Source organism: Mustelus asterias, chromosome 24 (assembly GCF_964213995.1).
Source record: "Mustelus asterias chromosome 24, sMusAst1.hap1.1, whole genome shotgun sequence".
In the NCBI taxonomy this organism is placed as follows: Eukaryota; Metazoa; Chordata; class Chondrichthyes; order Carcharhiniformes; family Triakidae; genus Mustelus; species Mustelus asterias.
In genome coordinates, this window is record NC_135824.1 from 15,551,631 (window position 1) to 15,570,299 (window position 18,669).

Below are 18,669 nucleotides of genomic sequence, written 5' to 3' on the forward strand. Positions count from 1 at the left end.
TGACCAGAACTGCACACAATATTCCAAATGTGATCTCACCAAGGTCCTGTACAGTTGCAGCATAACCCCACGGCTCTTAAACTCAAACCCCCTGTTAATAAACGCTAACACACTATAGGCCTTCTTCACGGCTCCATCCACTTGAGTGGCAACCTTCAGAGATCTGTGGATATGAACCCCAAGATCTCTCTGTTCCTCCACATTCCTCAGAACCCTACCTTTGACCCCGTAATCCACATTCAAATTTGTCCTACCAAGTTGAATCACCTCGCATTTATCAGGGTTAAACTCCATCTGCCATTTTTCGGCCCAGCTCTGCATCCTATCAATGTCTCTTTGCAGCCTACAACAGCCCTCCACCTCATCCACTACTCCACCAATCTTGAGTGGTTGGACATTAGCTCATGCACGCACTAATAGCGATATCAACCTCAGTCAAGCTGTCAGATGTCAGCACGGCATCACCTTATAAGCGTGGAAGAGGGCAAGTTAATCAAACCTGCTCCTATGTTAGGTCAGCTTTAAGAGGGGATTTTGCAATTCGCCTGCAGGTTGGACAGCAGTCAGGTCGGTACCATGGACATAAAAATATTTACAATGAAAATAAGGTGCAAAATTGAGGCTGGAAATCCGAGATAAGAAACTGAAAAATAAATAACTTCTCGCATGGCTGTCATTCAGTTTAAGGCTCCTGTTCTGCACTGTGACAGTCGTGCATTCAGAGGCTCCTCCTGTTCCCTTTTCACTGTCCCAGCCGCATGCCCAAGAGCAGCAAGCTGCTGGCTTTGGAATGCAAACCTTTTGGATTATATTAAAGTGCACTGTGCAATTGCACAGTGAAGAAGGAGCGTTCTCCAAGGCGGCCTTCACGACACACGACAGCGCAGAGTCACTGAGCAGAAACTGATAGCCAAGTTCCGCACACATGAGGACGGTCTAAACCGGGATGTTGGATTTATGTCACATTATCAGTAACCCCCACAGCTTGCCTCCTGGACTTGCACAATTTCACAAGCTGTACTGTCTGGAGACAATACACATCTCTTTAACCTGTGTTGAATGCTCCCTCCACCCACATTGTCTGTACATTTAAGACCTGGCTGGCTGTAGAGATTTGCATTCTAATCAGTATTCTGTAATTTGATTTCTGTGTCTGTGCCCTGTTTGAGAACAGAGACCACTCCATCTGACGAAGGAGAATTGCTCCGAAAGCTTATGGTATTTGCTACCAAATAAACCTGTTGGACTTTAACCTGGTGTTGTGAGACTTCTAACAATTGCACAGCCAGGAGTTAAAATTGTAGGAGGTACCTCTGAATCTAGATTCAAGAAAGTGATTGAAAATACATTTGTGTCATGACATGATGTTGCCGGAACACGGTGCAGGTGGAAGCTGCAGTTCCCAAAAGGTGGTTAAAAATCTAAGTTCACTATAAAAATTTCATCTCCATCCTCTCATCATGGTAAAAATAACAACTTTCTGCTTTACTGAAATGTTGAGAGAAAGGCTGACACGATGAGACTTATTCCCACAAGAGAAGACTGAGGAGGCATAAACCAGTTCTTTGAAACATTGATTGTAATATAAACAGGTTATTTAATTTAAAACTGTGATCACAGGACTTGAGGACATTCAAGTCTGCAGAGAAGCAGATCGAGGACAAAACCCCACCAAAAGTGATCGGCAGGACAGAAGCTGCTGTAAGCACTGAGACCCAGGCCGGGATTTTGCGACCTCGCTCGGGCGAGGCTCATAAAATCCCGCCCGAGCCCAAAGAATTCCACTCTGCCAGCCTTGCCCGTCCCGTGGTAAAATTCTGGCTCAAGTATCTCCCTAATTCACACAGGAGGCTGTCACTGAACTATTCTAAGGCAAGCCTTTAAAAATCGCCTAAACAACAGCACTGGTAATTGTGGGGTGCGCCTCACCAAAGGCACACAGTTGGGGGAAACCAGAATGGAAGAAAGTAGTGGATCACAGGAACAGGAGAAGGCCGTATAGCCCCTTTGAGACTGTCCTGCATTCAATTAATTCATGGTTGATATGTAACCCAAATCGACAAACCTGCCTTTGCTCCATCTCCCTTTCTAACCCTGGGTTTACAAAAATCCATCAATTTCGGATTTAAAATTAACACGTGATCCCCATTTGCGGAAAGTGCTTCAATCTTCAACCATCCTCTGTGGAGAAGTTTTTCCTAATTTCACTTTTGAAAGGACTGGCTCTAGTTTTTAAGACTCTGCACCCTTGTCCTCGGTTCTCCAGCTAGCAGCAATGCTTTATTTCTACGGAACTATCCGTTTGCCTTAATATTTTCAAAACTTCAATCAAATCACCCTTTAACTGTCTGAATCCAGTGAATACACCCCTGGTCTCTGTAATCTCTCCTCGCAATTTAAGCCTGGCGAGTCCAGGCCTCATTCTGGTCAATCTACACTGGGCTCCCTCCAAAACCAATACACACTTCCTAAGGTGCTTGCTGTACCCAGAATTGTGCATAGTACTCTAGCTGTGGTCTAACGAGGGTTCCATACCCCTAAAGAATGGCTTCCAGCCCCTTGTAATCTAGTCCTCTAGCAAGAAAGGCCAGCATTCCCATTAGGCTGTTTATTTTCTGCACTCATTCATGATATTTTAGTGATTTATATATCTGGACTTCCATTGTTTCTAGTATTTCCACATTTAGAAAGTACTCTGCTCTATCCTTTTTAGGTCCAAAGTGCAGGATCTCACATTTACACATACTGAAATCCATCTAACCATTCACTAAATCTATCAATGTATCTTTGCAATTTAATGCTACCATCCACACTGCTTACAATGCCACCTCTGTGTCATCAGCAAATTTGGATAGGAGGTTTTCTATCCCATTATCTAAGTCACTAATAAAAATGGTGACTCGCAACACAGATTCTTGCCGAACACTGCAAGTCACATAGAAAGCTATTCACCCTCAACAAAAAAAAACAGGGAATATGTGGTCAAACACAAGATTCAAACAGATATTCATCATCAAATACTCAATGCAGTGCTATTGCTCTATCTCTGTTGACCAAGGGAACACTGGGTCAGACTTGAACAATCTACATTATTGTAATCGGAGAATCCCTACAGTGCAGACCATTCGGCCCATCAAGCCTGCATCAACAACAATCCCACCTAGGTCCTATCCCCCTAACCCCACATATTTACCCTGCTAGTCCCCCTGACATTAAGGGTCAATTTACCATGGCCAATCAACCTACCCCACACACCTTTGGACTGTGGGAGGAAACCGGACCTCCCGGAGGAAACAAACAGACATGGGGAGAATATGCAAACTCCACACAGACAGTCACCCAAGGTCGGAATCAAACTCGGGTCCCAGGCACTGTGAAGCAGCAGTGCTAACCACTGTGCCACCCTGTACTTGGAAGGGAAGGAGGAAAATTACTTTATTTCCCTCATCAGATTACTGTATCCCCTGTTCCATTTTGTTTATATTCTTACACCAATCTAAAAAGATATGTGAAAGCAACACCAATAAGTTTAAAGGCTACTGGATATGGTCCCTTTTTTAATTAGTGCAGCAAGGTAGATTATAGTCTTCCATTGCTACTCACAGTACAGAGAGCCAGTACAAACATGCTTTTACAAAGATCTCTTACCAAGCACCCCAAAACCAAAATTAATTTTCTCCAACGTCCAGCTCCTCACCAATTTGAACCAGTCTTTTTTTTTTAAAGTAAAAATGATAAAGATATTTAAAGCAACAATTATCCTTTAAATAAACTAGACACAAAATCTGATCTACCAAAGTCACAACATTGAAATTACATCAGTTTCAAGGAATGTCCAGCTGGTAACCAAATATTAAGAGATAGAAAGTGATCTATGCCGAGGTAAACTGGAACCAGAACCAAACAAGCAGATTAAAGCCCCAAATAGGCACTGGATGGATGGCATAACCTGCTATTATTCGATTTTCAATGTGCTCAATGTTATTAGATTAAGCAATATTGGGACACAGCGATGGAAGGAATTAGTTTGCTAAACATCCAATTGCCTAATTCAATTATATTGATGACACATTAGTGCGGTCAAATTGGACAAAATCGAAAATTACATTTTAGAAAATTTACAGGCTAGAAATATTTATTACTCTTGGTAATATTTCCGTAGCTAAATATTGCACAAAGCAAATCCTATCAGGTGTATATATGTATCATATATATTAGATAAATATTTCCCCACACGTTGGGTACAGGAGTGGGTTATAATACAGAAGTCACAAAGCTGCAGGTAATATTCGACTGAAATCACATCAGTAACCTAAGGAAGAATAAATTTACTCTGCAGCGTGAAAACTGCTCTCCATATCGGACCTATTAAACCTCAGGGTTTATACTGACATTAAAAAGCAAGAAAGCCTCGCCTGCACTTTGTGCCAGATACAGCGTATGCTTTGAGATATTACTGAGCAAGTTGCTATTCTACAGCTTACTAACATCAAACTTCACATAACATTTCAGTCCAAGGGTACAAAAATGTATAATACAGTATAAAGTTATTCACTGTACATTCTTTATTTTTTATAGCCCTTGTTTACTCCTTAAGGATCCCGCAGTGGAATATTTAAAAAAAGAAATGCAAGGAAAACAAATAGTGAGCCTGTTACTGGGACATTGCTGCTGTTTTGATGCCCATTAAGTCATTTTACACTATTACTGTAAAGAATATATAAAATAGGCATCTTAACACATTTGGAAGGCTACCTGCTAATTGGATTTATATCACAGTATTAGGAACAATTAAAGTTTTCCTAATACCCTTATCTTGTCTTTCATTCACTTCACGGCCATAATGATGTCTGCTCTCCAATGGTTGCCAAAGAATTTAGAAATTGACAGTAATATATAAACTCTAAATGCAGTAGTTTCAGTTGCTGCCAATGCACTGGAGGTGTGGGTCACTAAGCTGCATTGAAGATTGTGCTTCCATGTTCAGCTCTAATTGGTGGGGCCAATGCAAAAGGCACATGATTCTATGCCTACACTATGTTACGCACAGAGGTGGAAACTGCCACCTGATGGAAAACTGGAAACAAAGTCGCTTCATTCCCCAGCAGTTAATCATCACTCATGAGCAACGCAAAAGAACACACTAATCAGAACTAAATAGAACTGTAAAAAAGGAGGTGGAGTGGAAGAGCACAGGAACTCCAACATCTGAGAAACATTCATGGCACAGTAAGCTGTTTTTGTAAATTAAACGTTTCTTGGTCCACACTTGTGCCTTGCGGTAACAGCGGTGTCTAAGGCATCAGGTTAAGTATTGTAGTGCGTGTCCATGTTTTGGCCAGTAAACAAGATTGCAGCAACAAACTCATCGCTTTGATTCAATAAATCGATTCCAGTAGTACTGGAAAGCTGGTGAGTTACAGGCACCGATGGCTATCAGCAGCAGCAAATACAGCATCATCATGACTATAAAACTGTGCTGGGAGATCCAGGAGGGCTGCTTTGCGGGTCTGTAACGTTCAAAAAGAAAATAATCATCATGCAACTTACTAAAGACAGTTATACATCATAAAGAAAGTGTATCTAACTTTGTCCTTGGTAGAAATTTCAGGACCAAACATTTGACAATTAGCAATTGCAGAAATGTGAAACATGCTGAAATAAGCTGTCGACACAGAATCAATGTGTTTAAAATTGCAATAGGCAATTACTCAGAAATTAAAGCTTGAATAGATTTATAGAAAAAGCAGGATTTGGGATTTTTTTTTTACATTGTCTAACCAAACGATAGAGCAAGCTTTCAATCTTCAGGTGCCCAAAGGTCATTTCCTTCACAAACACTGGGTTGATTCATGACAGGGGGATGGAGTTTTTGTTGGGAAACTCATATGTACGTTGTCTTGATATCAGAGTGACTGTGGTAGAGTACGCCAGTATTAGATACAATACGGTGCACACTGTACTTCATTGGGTCACCCCAAGGTCAGATAGCACATGTAAATCTAAGTTGTAACCAGGCTGCCAGCCTGCAATTGTGTCCATGTGCTGTTCTTAATATAATTTACAACAATGATATTGGTTCATCCTGCAACATAAAAACACGTATGTCACCTGTTTCTGAGAGTGGGAATGGCCATGCACATTTGTGCAGGTCTGACTCTGGCGATGAGGTAGGTGGAGCATCAGTTGTGGGGACTGGGGGAGAAGGATTTATCTTCTCCCCGAAGCATCTTTGCCTTTCTTCAGCCACCAAGTTTCTCCGAGGACTGGGAAACCAGGTTTAATCAGATGGTGCCATTCCTCAATATTTAAATTGACCAACCCGCACCTAGAGAATCCCTACAGTGCAGGAGGCCGCCATTCGGCCCATCGAGTCTGCACCGACCACACAATCCCACCCAGGTCCTATCCCCGTTTACCCTGCCAATCCCCCTAACGCTAGGGTCAATTTAGCATGGTCAATCAACCTAACCCGCACATCTTTGGACTGTGGGAGGAAACCGGAGCACCGGAGGAAACACACGCGGACGCGGGGAGAATGTGCAAACTCTACACAGACAGGTGACCCAAGGCCGGAATTGAACCCGGGTCCCTGGCGCTGTGAGGCAGCAGTGCTAACCACTGTGCCACCGTGCCGCCCTGCAAGCAGATTGACTGCCCACATCTTGTCCTGACTCTGCTAACTCTTGAATTTATCTTGAGATTTTTAAAGCTATAACATCCCATCCTACTCCAACCCAGCCATTTTAAAGTGCCAAGATTCAACCCACTCTTCCCATTATAGATTGATTAGCATAACGCGGTTAGTCTGAATTATATTCTACATTATCTGCTGTGCCATTATACAGTACCCCCTCCTGTTGTCCAATGTTCATTATCCTTCCGCCTCCACATTCCCACTCCCTAGATTTCCTCACAGGAAGCTCTGCAGCTTTGATCCAGCACAGCTCTGCTGTTTATACAGTTTGTAAAACAGATAACACAGTTTCCTGACCTTCCAAAATCCAGCTAGCAATGCACTTGTAAAACAGGCGCTGCCACAGTATATAAATAATAAATAAATAAAATGATAAATGGCTGACTGAACTGCGCAGAGTCAGCAAATTCTCCTATTTAGGCAAGACAAAATTAACAAACGCTTCCAACAAAATGGAATACATTTGATCGACTGAAATGAGCATCTACACAATGTGGTATATTTCCCTCCACTTCATCCTGCTCGTGTCAGTATGAAGTGCAAACATTTGAGAAAACATAACCACAATACACTTGCTCATGAATGCTTAAATGAACAGATACTAAATCCTTTTTCAAAGCTCTTGTAAGTGTTTAAATTTTTAACTTGGCGTTGGTCAAGATCAACCAAGACATCTCCACAAAGTCTGCCTGACAGGAGTGAAGCCTTAAAGAGCCTATCCCCAAACCCCAGATTAGCTGTCGCCCACTTCCGTTCAATTGGACCTGTATATTTAAAAAAAAGAAAACCAAATCGAATTCAGTACACTTGGGGTGAAATTAAAAACAAGCTAGCTCTAGAATGAGCCCAATGATGCAGTCACAGGTCTATAGAAACACTCGGCAAAATTTAACAGAAGTTGAATTTACCTTCTTCGGTAGAGTTTCTCGGAATAAATTAGCAGATATTTAACTCTCAGCAGCTGGTTGTTTGTGACCACAAAGTATTTTTGTGGAACATCGCCACCTTCACTGTTTCTCACCCTTGCTCTTTGTCGATCTATGCCGCCAGCATCTGAAATCAAGCAGGAAACGTTTACTTACGAGCACAGAAGTCAAAAAAGTCAATTTATTTAATAAACACGAAGAAAAACAATAGGTTTGGAAAGTGTAAATGTCATGTATCACGAAGCCCTGGAGCTTCTAGTTATTCTGTGTCACTAAGCCTGGGGCCAATATTATTTCTATAGATGCAGCTGTGATAATGGATCAGGTTTAAGATTACAATATAGTTAGGAAATCCCTTTCAGAAGGCAATCAATACAGTCCTTCAAACCATGGCTGATCTGCACCTCAACTCCACTTGCCCATCTTTGTTCTATACTCTTACCGAAGAAATGTCTATGGCCTGAACCTTCTGATGTGGGAACTTGCGTGGGTAGAACAAGATGCACTGCAGGAACTCACCCAGGCTCCTTAGACAGCACCATCCAAGCACATGGTAGCTGCTATCTAAAAAGACAAGGGCAGCAGATGCATGGGAATTCCACCATCTGCAAGTTCTCCTCCAAGCCACGCATCATGCTGACTTGAAAATATATCGCTGTTCTTTCACTGTCGCTGGGTCAAAATCCACCCCCCCCGCCCCGCAAACAGCACTGTGGTTGTACCTACACCACATGGACTGCAGCGATTTAAGGCGGTGGTTAACTGCCACTTTCTCAAAGGCAATTAGAGATGGGCAATAAATGCTGGCCTCGTTGGCAATACCCACATCCCATGAATGAAGAACAGAAGTTTAAGCTTTGGATTGCCAGCTATTGGTCAGTCTGGATCGCTGCACAATTCCCTATGACAGTGGGAGCAGATAGTCAGAATCACAGAGACTTGGGCTGTTCACCCTATGCTTGGAGCTTTTTATGAGTTAATGTAAAAGCTGCTCAGGAGGGCAGCTCAAAGTAAATCAGGAGTATCAAAACCTCAAACGCCACGGCAATCGCAACATTGTCCACCCCAACCCCTCTTCCAGACATTGGTCACCCCACTCCCCCGCCTTCCATTTCACTTGCTGGAAGCCCAGGGTCCTGTCTGGCTAATGTCGGAAAAGTCAGCATTGACGGGAGTAGTGGATGCACGGGGATGAGCACTGTCAGGGAAGCTGGTGGTGGGTTGGGGACGGGGGTAAGGGCGAGTCGGGAGGGAGGGAGCGAACACTGTCAGGAGTTGAGAGAGGGAGTACACTGCTTGGGGCAAGGAAGGCAGTTGAGCATCGCCAGAGGCTGAGGGAACATTGCTGATGGAGTAAGGGATGAAGATGAAGAGGGAGAAGTTCTGCTGCTTTGCGGTTGACTGCTGCATTTAACAACAGCTCAAATCAATGAACTGAAGTCAGGCCTTAAGGGGCATTTCAGGGAGACTGTCTTTGCTGGAATGATACAATTCTGCTCATCACCAGATCCCTGCTGGAGCCAAGACCAGGAGATGCAGAGCTCCAGCACCAAGTGGTCAGTTTAAAATCACAGTCTAAGACGGGCACGCCAACTGCGCAGCTCACCAAAGATCTGGGCCTATGAATCTCAGTTTTGAAATTTTCACTTGACCTGACAGCCTTCTTTTGCGGGGAGGGGTGGGGCCTCCCCAACCAGAGGAAATAGTTCCAAGTTCCTATAAAAGATTTCAATCATATTAAACATCTTAATTAGTTTACCGCTTAATCTTCTGTGCTCAATTTCTAATGGATGGATGAAAGCAAGCATATATACAAAAACAGGAATTTCCTTTACAGGTACAACAGTCATGCTTCTACTTATTTACAACTTTTTTATCCCAAAATTCAAAGTAAGTGATACCTTTTCCTTTGACCTGGCATTTAACATCAGGATGGTCAATGATCTCACAAACTGCAACACAGCTAAGGACAGGTCCCAGAATACTTTGGTGCCAGCCATTACCATGGGGACTGTACAGAAGAGCCAAGCTCAGGTCACTGGTAAGGTAGGTTCCTTCCCCAAAGAGAGATGTCTACAAAGAAAGAGCAATCTTTGAACGTACACAAACCTTCAGAACAACTGAACGAAGCTACACTGGCACTCTTCGGTCTTTTGAATTTTTTTTTGAAGAGGTAATCTTAAGAGGATATAGACACATGGATTCTATTTGCGCATATAGAGCACAATATAAACTGGAGGGTCAAATAACCTGTTTGTGTTACCATTCCTTCGTAAGTTTATTAATCAATATACTCCGTATCTATTTGTTACCAACTTGAAGGCCTAGAGTAAACACACACATCAAAGGTTGGATTGTACCAGATGGAAAGGATGTCAGAGAGATTTTGCAGTGTGGGAGCAAAGGGGAGAGAAAATGGGGCTGACATCAAGTCAGGCAGGGACCTACCCCAGGGAGTAAAGCAGGGGGCTGAGACACGTAACATTTATTGGGGGAGCGGAGGAAGAGAATGTTTCCAGATGGGAGCACTCATGGACTGCGTTGCATGGTCTAGGAGTACTCCAGGATTGGGGCAAAGGAGAATGAAAGTGGCTTCGGGGAGCACTCGAGCAGTGCTGTCAATCCACAGCAATGCTGAAGCAGCTGTTCAAACCCATCAAAATTATAAAGCGAGATTTAATGTTCAAAATCAATGATGTTTTAAGAGCTTGTTATGCTGGAATGATCCTTTAAATAAAGAAAAAAAATGCAACCATGAGATAACTATGGAATTCCTGACCTTATTGAGATGACACTGCAAACCACAATGAATTATAGAATAGAAATTCTCAAGCCGGCTCCCATGAAATGCATAGATGAGATCTCGGTCTCCTTTGGTTTCCTCGAACTTGGCGTTCATCTGATCACAATAAACAACCTCAAACAGGAAGTCCGGGGTAGCAGCAGAGGGAGTTGTGAACCCAATGTGTTCCTGGATTTCTTCATACTAGAACACAAACAAGATCTCCTGTAAAAATTACAACTGCAAAAAGAAAATCCGATTACTGATGTCTTTTATTTTTGGCGGTGATGGGGTAGGGAAGTGGGGTGAGAAAAGTTACATTTTATTCACTCTTTCAAATTCTCTCCATAGAATCAATGACCATAAATTGGTAGGTTTCTCATCAATGCCAATCTGTCTGCAACAACTACTGGTACGGTGTAAGCAAATAAGCCTGCTGAGCAACTAGTCCACTGACTTTCACATGAACTTTGCAAGGTATCTGCTACTCCGCTCTCTGTGCCTCACTGATAGAATGTAAAACATGCAAACTTACCTCAGGGGAAATCACCTTCAATCACTAAATGTACTGCCTTGGAGTAGAGAGGATGGAGCTTACAAATAAAGCTTCAAATGCTAAGATTTAATCTCCCTTCCCCCCACCATGAAAAGATGCGTTTCCTCCCACAATAGCAATACACTCCCCCTCCTCAAAAAACACATGCGGATCATGTTATGGTCAAAACGGATAATGTACAAACTCTACCTTGAATTCTGGTAGAACGTCTTTTCCTGGAAGCATACATGACCCAGACATCAATGTCGTAAACCCCGATGATGCTGTCAAATCCCTACGCCCCAACAAGGATAAAAATACACCATACTCAAACAAGACCGTTTGCTAACAAGGATGTTCTCCTACCTGACTGGCCACCAAAATGTACATAGCAAATAGCCCAAAGTTTCTTGTCTTAATGGGAATGTAATCATCCACTGTTATTAGCAAAACTGTACTGAGACTTCACAAAATGGTGAGAAACCTTTTTTTTTCCTACGCCATTTTCTAACTCCTTTATTCTGTTAAATGAATCGAGCAAACACAGGGCAACCCAGAATCGCAGCAACCAATGCGATCATCAATCCAGACATTAATGAAAATCCTTTTGACATGGTAAGTTCCAGTTAAAAATTAACTGGGAATTAAAACACTTAAAATGAAATGCCTCAGCTCTATTCTATGGGGGCGGCACGATGGCACAGTGGTTAGCACTGCTGCCTCACAGCGCCAGGGACCCAGGTTCGATTCCTGGCTTGGATCACTGCCTGTGCAGAACTTGCACGTTCTCCCTGTGTCTGCGTGGGTTTCCTCCGGGTGCTCCGGTTTCCTCCCACAGTCTGAAAGATGTGCTGGTTAGACGCATCGGCCATGTTAAATTCTCCCTCAGTGTAACCCGGACAGGCACCGGAATGTGGCTACTAGGGGATTTTCACAGTAACTTCATTGAGTGTTAACTAATAAATAAATGAATTCAAAATTAAAAGCAAGTCTGCAACAAGTCACAGTTGCATCCAAAGGAGGAGGATGGCTACACACACATCAGTACATTTGTCAACCCCCTCACCTACAGCTTGAATAGCATATTATGCACACTCTGCACTGCAACTGATACATGTATGGTTCTTATGACAGGCATGTTTTAATGACATGCAGCTCATGCACTTGACAAGTGAGAGAAAAAGACATTGCATGTTGACAAGGTTATTCTGCGATTCCTGCTGCAATAGATTTGCTGTCCAAAATAACTTTTACACTTTCATTCATTCATGGAATGCAGGCAGGGCAAGCAAGGCCAATATTTGTCATCCATCCTTAATGGCCCTCGAGAAGGTACTGATGAGCCACCGCCTTGAACTGCTGCCATTCGTGTGGTGAAGGAACACCCACAGTGCTGTCAGGTGGGGATTTCCAGGATTCTGACTCAGTAACAGCAGTGATATATTTCCAAGTCAGGTTGGTGTGCAACCCGGGGGGCAAACAATCAAAATTATACCCATACTTAAAGACAGCTTCAATGGAGGGAAATTTCAACACTGTCTAATCATCAGTTGAAAGTTTCAATAAAGCATTCAAAGAGACTCTTACCCCTTTTTTCCCCAAACTTTTAATGGTTAGGTTTTTTGACAAACAGGCCCAGTTGAGAAGTTCTAGGGTTCTTTGTTGTGGGATTGCTCCAGAGTGTAGCAGCTGTTTTAAGTTTGGCAGATTCTGGGTGTCGGCAAGCTGTTGGGAAACACAATCTGTCAGTCCAAAAATATTTCATGTTATATTCTGCCCAGAACTTTAATATCCATAGCTCAAACAATGACGAGGCAGAGTACAGGAAAGAGATGGAGAATCTGGTGAAATGGTGCGATGACAAACTCTCCCTCAATGTCAGTAAGGCAAAGGAGATAGTCATCAACTTCAGGAAACAAAGTGGAGAACATGCCCCTGTCTACATCGATGGTGAAGTGGAAATGGCCGAGCACTTCAAGTATCTAGTTGTTCAGATCACCAACAACCTGACCCAGTCCCTCCACACTGATGCTATAGTTAAAACGGCCACCAAGGTGACTGTAACCCTGCCAATGGAAGTCGTACAGGATGTATGGCCAGAGTTGTGGGCCAACTTCTAGAACAATGCTTTTTAAATAATTCCAAAAACTCAAGTGTGCTGAGAGGAATTTCCACACCGACACATTACCCAAACCGCACATTCACACTCACCCCCGCACCATCTCCCCCACACACATTCCCTTGCCCACTCTCCCCCACCCACACACATTCCCTTTCCCAACCCCCACCCCACCCACCATGACCCAACTCTCACTCACATCCACACACAACTCTCGCTCGCTCACCAACCTCTATTCCTCCCAACCCCCTCCTCAATCCACCCCCCATCTACAGCCCACCCACCCATCTACAGCCACCCATCCACCCCCAGCCAGCCACCCCCCAACACTCACTCCTACTCTCTCTCTCCCCCTCAACACTCACACCCCTACTCTCTTCCCCCCCCAAACACTCACCCCTACTCTCTCCCCCCCCAAACACTCACCCCTACTCTCTGCCCTCCCCCCCCAACACTCACCCCTACTCTCTTCCCCCCCCCAACACTCACCCCTACTCTCTCCCCCCCCCAACACTCACCCCTACTCTCTTCCCCCCCCCAACACTCACCCCTACTCTCCCCCCCCCAACACTCACCCCTCCCCCCCCAACACTCACCCCTACTCTCTTCCCCCCCCAAACACACACCCCTACTCTCTTCCCCCCCCCAACACTCACCCCTACTCTCTTCCCCCCCCAACACTCACCCCTACTCTCTCCCCCCAACACTCACCCCTACTCTCTCCCCCCCAACACTCACCCCTACTCTCTCCCCCCCAACACTCACCCCTACTCTCTCCCCCCCAACACTCACCCCTACTCTCTCCCCCCCAACACTCACCCCTACTCTCTCCCCCCCAACACTCACCCCTACTCTCTCCCCCCCAACACTCACCCCTACTCTCTCCCCCCCAACACTCACCCCTACTCTCTCCCCCCCCAACACTCACCCCTACTCTCTCCCCTCCCCCCCAACACTCGCCCCTACTCTCTCCCCTCCCCCCCAACACTCACCCCTACTCTCTTCCCCCCCCACAACACTCACCCCTACTCTCTTCCCCCCCCCAACACTCACCCTCTCTCCCCCCCCCAACACTCACCCTACTCTCTCCCTGCCCCCCCCACACTCACCCCTACTCTCTCCCCACCAACACTCACCCCTACTCTCTGCCCTCCCCCCCCAACACTCACCCCTACTCTCTTCCCCCCCCAACACTCACCCCTACTCTCTCCCCCCCCCAACACTCACCCCTACTCTCTTCCCCCCCCCAACACTCACCCCTACTCTCTCCCCCCCCAACACTCACCCCTCCCCCCCCAACACTCACCCCTACTCTCTTCCCCCCCCAAACACACACCCCTACTCTCTTCCCCCCCCCCAACACTCACCCCTACTCTCTTCCCCCCCAACACTCACCCCTACTCTCTCCCCCCCAACACTCACCCCTACTCTCTCCCCCCCAACACTCACCCCTACTCTCTCCCCCCCAACACTCACCCCTACTCTCTCCCCCCAACACTCACCCCTACTCTCTCCCCCCCAACACTCACCCCTACTCTCTCCCCCCCAACACTCACCCCTACTCTCTCTCCCCCCAACACTCACCCCTACTCTCTCCCCCCCAACACTCACCCCTACTCTCTCCCCCCCAACACTCACCCCTACTCTCTCCCCTCCCCCCCAACACTCGCCCCTACTCTCTCTCCCCTCCCCCCCAACACTCACCCCTACTCTCTTTCCCCCCCCACAACACTCACCCCTACTCTCTTCCCCCCCCCAACACTCACCCTCTCTCCCCCCCCCAACACTCACCCCTACTCTCTCCCTGCCCCCCCCCACACTCACCCCTACTCTCTCCCCACCAACACTCACCCCTACTCTCTCCCCCCCCAACACTCACCCCTACTCTCTCCCCTCCCCCCCCAACACTCACCCCTACTCTCTCCCCTCCCCCCCCAACACTCACCCCTACTCTCTCCCCTCCCCCCCACAACACTCACCCTACTCTCTTCCCCCCCCAAACACACACCCCTACTCTCTTCCCCCCCCCCCCAACACTCACCCCTACTCTCTTCCCCCCCCAACACTCACCCCTACTCTCTCCCCCCCAACACTCACCCCTACTCTCTCCCCTCCCCCCCAACACTCACCCCTACTCTCTTCCCCCCCAACACTCGCCCCTACTCTCTCCCCTCCCCCCCAACACTCACCCCTACTCTCTTCCCCCCCCACAACACTCACCCCTACTCTCTTCCCCCCCCAACACTCACCCTACTCTCTCCCTGCCCCAACACTCACCCCTACTCTCTCCCTGCCCCCCCCCCACACTCACCCCTACTCTCTCCCCACCAACACTCACCCCTACTCTCTCCCCCCCCAACACTCACCCCTACTCTCTCCCCTCCCCCCCCAACAATCACCCCTACTCTCTCCCACCCCCCCCAACACTCACCCCTACTCACTTCCCCCCCAACACTCACCCCTACTCACTTCGCGCCAACACTCACCCCTACTCACTTCCCCCCCCAACACTCACCCCTACTCGCTTCCCCCCCCAACACTCACCCCTACTCTCTCCCCTCCCCCCCAACACTCACCCCTACTCTCTCCCCTCCCCCCCCAACACTCACCCCTACTCCTCCCCTCCCCCCCCAACACTCACCCCTACTCTCTCCCCTCCCCCCCCAACACTCACCCCTACTCTCTCCCCTCCCCCCCCCACACTCACCCCTACTCTCTCCCCACCAACACTCACCCCTACTCGCTCCCCCCCAACACTCACCCCTACTCTCTCCCCTCCCCCCCCAACAATCACCCCTACTCTCTCCCACCCCCCCCCAACACTCACCCCTACTCACTTCCCCCCAACACTCACCCCTACTCGCTTCCCCCCCCAACACTCACCCCTACTCGCTTCCCCCCAACACTCACCCCTACTCGCTTCCCCCCCCAACACTCACCCCTACTCTCTCCCCTCCCCCCCCAACACTCACCCCTACTCTCTCCCCTCCCCCCCCAACACTCACCCCTACTCTCTCCCCTCCCCCCCCAACACTCACCCCTACTCTCTCCCCTCCCCCCCAACACTCACCCCTACTCTCTCCCCTCCCCCCCCAACACTCACCCCTACTCTCTCCCCTCCCCCCCCAACACTCACCCCTACTCTCTCCCCTCCCCCCCAACACTCACCCCTACTCTCTTCCCCCCCCCAACACTCACCCCTACTCTTCCCCCCCCCAATACTCACCCCTACTCTCTCTCCCCCCCAACTCACTCCTACTCTCCCCCCCCCAACACTCACCCCTACTCACTTCCCCCCCCACACTCACCCCTACTCACTTCCCCCCCCCCACACTCACCCCTACTCTCTGCCCCCTACACTCACCCCTACTCTCTTCCCCCCCAACACTCACCTCTACCCTCTCCCCCCCAACACTCACCCCTACTCCCTCACCCCCCAACACTCACCCCTACTCCCTCACCCCCCCAACACTCACCCCTACTCTCTCCCCCCCCCACACCCACCCCTACTCTCTCCCCCCCCCAACACCCACCCCTACTCTCCCCCCCCCCCCACACCCACCCCTACTCTCTCCCCCCCCCACACCCACCCCTACTCTCTCTCCCCCCCCACACCCACCCCTACTCTCTCCCCCCCCACACCCACCCCTACTCTCTCCCCCCCCACACCCACCCCTACTCTCTCCCCCCCCACACTCACTCCTACTCTCTCCCCCCCACCCTCACCCCTACTCTCTCCCCCCCCCCCACACTCACCCCTACTCTCTCCCCCCCCAACACTCACCCCTACTCTCCCCCCCCACCCCCCACAACACTCACCCCTACCTCCCCCCCCCCCCACCCCCCCACAACACTCACCCCTACTCTCCCCCCCCCCCCCACAACACTCACCCCTCCTCTCTCTCTCTCCCCCTCCCCTCCCCTCCACTCCAATACTCACCAATGCATCGAAGTCCTTGCTCTCCCCGCTGAAGTACGGGGCCGGGAAGGGCCTGAGCACCGAGTCCCTCCGGTAGCTCTGCAGGGCCGAGATGAAGAGGCTACACTTGAGGTCAGCGGCCAGCAGGTCCCTCCTCAGAGTCTCCTCCATCGCCTCCCGGAGGCCTGCAGCCGGGCCCGGCATCCCCGCCGCCCCGGGGCTGTGAATCAAAACCCTCTGAACCCAGAGCCCGCGGCCCCGTCTCTCCAGGAAGTATCACCCACGGCAACCAACACACACTTCCGCTTCCGGGTCAGAGTTCCTCCATCAGTCACCATGGTTACAGGAGCAGAGACAATCCCAGCACTGGGCAACAGTCATTAAACTAATAAGTGATTCAATCCAAATAACTAATAATATTGATTCAATTCAACAAAATAAAGTCAAAGTTTATTTATTAGTGTCACAAGTAGGCTTACATTAACACTGCAATGAAGTTACTGTGAAATTCCCCTCATCGCCACACTCCGGCGCCTGTTCGGGTTACACTGAGGGAGAATTTAGCATGGCCAATGCACCCTAACCAGCACGTCTTTCAGACTGTGGGAGCAAACCGGAGCACCCGGAGGAAACCCACGCGGACACGGGGAGAATGTGCAGACTCCACCCAGACAGTGATCCAAGCCAGGAATCGAACCCGGGTCCCTGGCGCTGAGGGGCAGCAGTGCTAATCACTGTGTAGCCCCTGAATAGCTAATAATAGTGAATAATTAATAATAGTGATTTAATTCAATAAAATAACTAATAATAATGATTAAATTCAACAAAATAACTAAAAATAGTGATTTAATTCATCAAAATAACTGATAATAATGATTACATTCAAAATAACTGATAGTATTGATTAAATTCATCAAAATAACTAATAATAGTGACTTAATTCAATAAAATAACTGATAATGATTAAATGCAACAAAAGAACTGATAATAGTGATTTAATTTATCAAAATAACTGATAATATTAATTCAATTCAACAAAATAATTGTTAATAATATAAAAGCAAAATACTGCAGATGCTGGAATCCAAACAGAAAATGCTGGAAAATCTCAACAGTTCTGGCAGCATTTGTGGAGAGAGAATAGAGCCAATCCTTCAGGATGGTCATCCTAACTCGAAATATTGGCTCTATTCATTCTCCACAGACCGTGTCAGACCTGCTGAGATTTTCCAGCATTTTCTGCTTTTGATTTGATAATAGTAATTTAATTCAACAAACTAACGGCCTTCCTGAAAGGAAGCTGACAAATCCCATTTTCGCCTTTAGAAAATGCTCCTTCAATAAATCAACCACAACTTCTGTACACAACAATAACTGAAACTAACACCCACTATTCCACTAATAAAACGATTCCCTATCAACACTCCTTTCAACCTTAACTCCAAGACTGCAAAAATAAATTTTCAGTTAAAAATCGTTCCCCTGTCTTTATTCCCTTTCCCCTCATTTATCTCTTTCACCATGTCACTAAATTGTAGTGTATGTTTTGCTTCCACTGTCACATTAATCTTAAATGAAGTTAGCTGCCAAAGGTAGGCAGTTTGCTCTTAAGATTTGGATAGGCTGAAAAATGGGGGCCGGGATCCTCCCAAAAAATTCTAAGTATCGAGTTTGTGTGAAAACTGGAGTAA

The 18,669-nt window shown here is 47.3% G+C and overlaps 1 protein-coding gene across 2 annotated transcripts; it reads right to left on the minus strand.

Moving 5' to 3' along the window:
• Positions 1-1,295: 1,295 nt before the first annotated feature.
• On the minus strand, positions 1,296-17,293 carry parp16 (poly (ADP-ribose) polymerase family, member 16). 2 transcript variants are annotated; one of them, XR_013500778.1, is made up of 7 exons: positions 17,000-17,293; positions 12,528-12,665; positions 10,403-10,609; positions 9,525-9,696; positions 9,230-9,339; positions 7,606-7,750; positions 1,296-5,510 (listed from the first exon to the last, which is right to left on the minus strand). XR_013500778.1 is itself a non-coding variant. In XM_078241334.1 (6 exons), the coding sequence occupies exons 1-6, from the start codon at positions 17,180-17,182 to the stop codon at positions 5,366-5,368; spliced, it is 990 nt and encodes a 329-aa protein (XP_078097460.1). In that variant the 5' UTR covers positions 17,183-17,293; the 3' UTR covers positions 1,299-5,365. The 2 variants fall into 2 exon arrangements, 1 of the variants encoding a protein (XP_078097460.1); XM_078241334.1 differs by lacking the exon at positions 9,230-9,339 and having other exon boundaries at positions 1,299-5,510.
• Between the last annotated feature and the right edge of the window lie 1,376 nt (positions 17,294-18,669).

What these genes read in the sequence shown, in the direction of transcription:
- parp16 (XM_078241334.1), bottom strand. Translation starts at nt 17,182, where the DNA reads ATGCCGGGCCCGGCTGCAGGCCTCCGGGAGGCGATGGAGGAGACTCTG. An exon ending in GCAAGGACTTCGATGCATTG is followed by an intron (nt 12,666 to 16,999) that starts GTGAGTATTGGA and finishes GTTTCCCAACAG; the next exon opens with CTTGCCGACACCCAGAATCT. An exon ending in GAGAAACTCTACCGAAGAAG is followed by an intron (nt 5,511 to 7,605) that starts GTAAATTCAACT and finishes TGAACGTTACAG; the next exon opens with ACCCGCAAAGCAGCCCTCCT.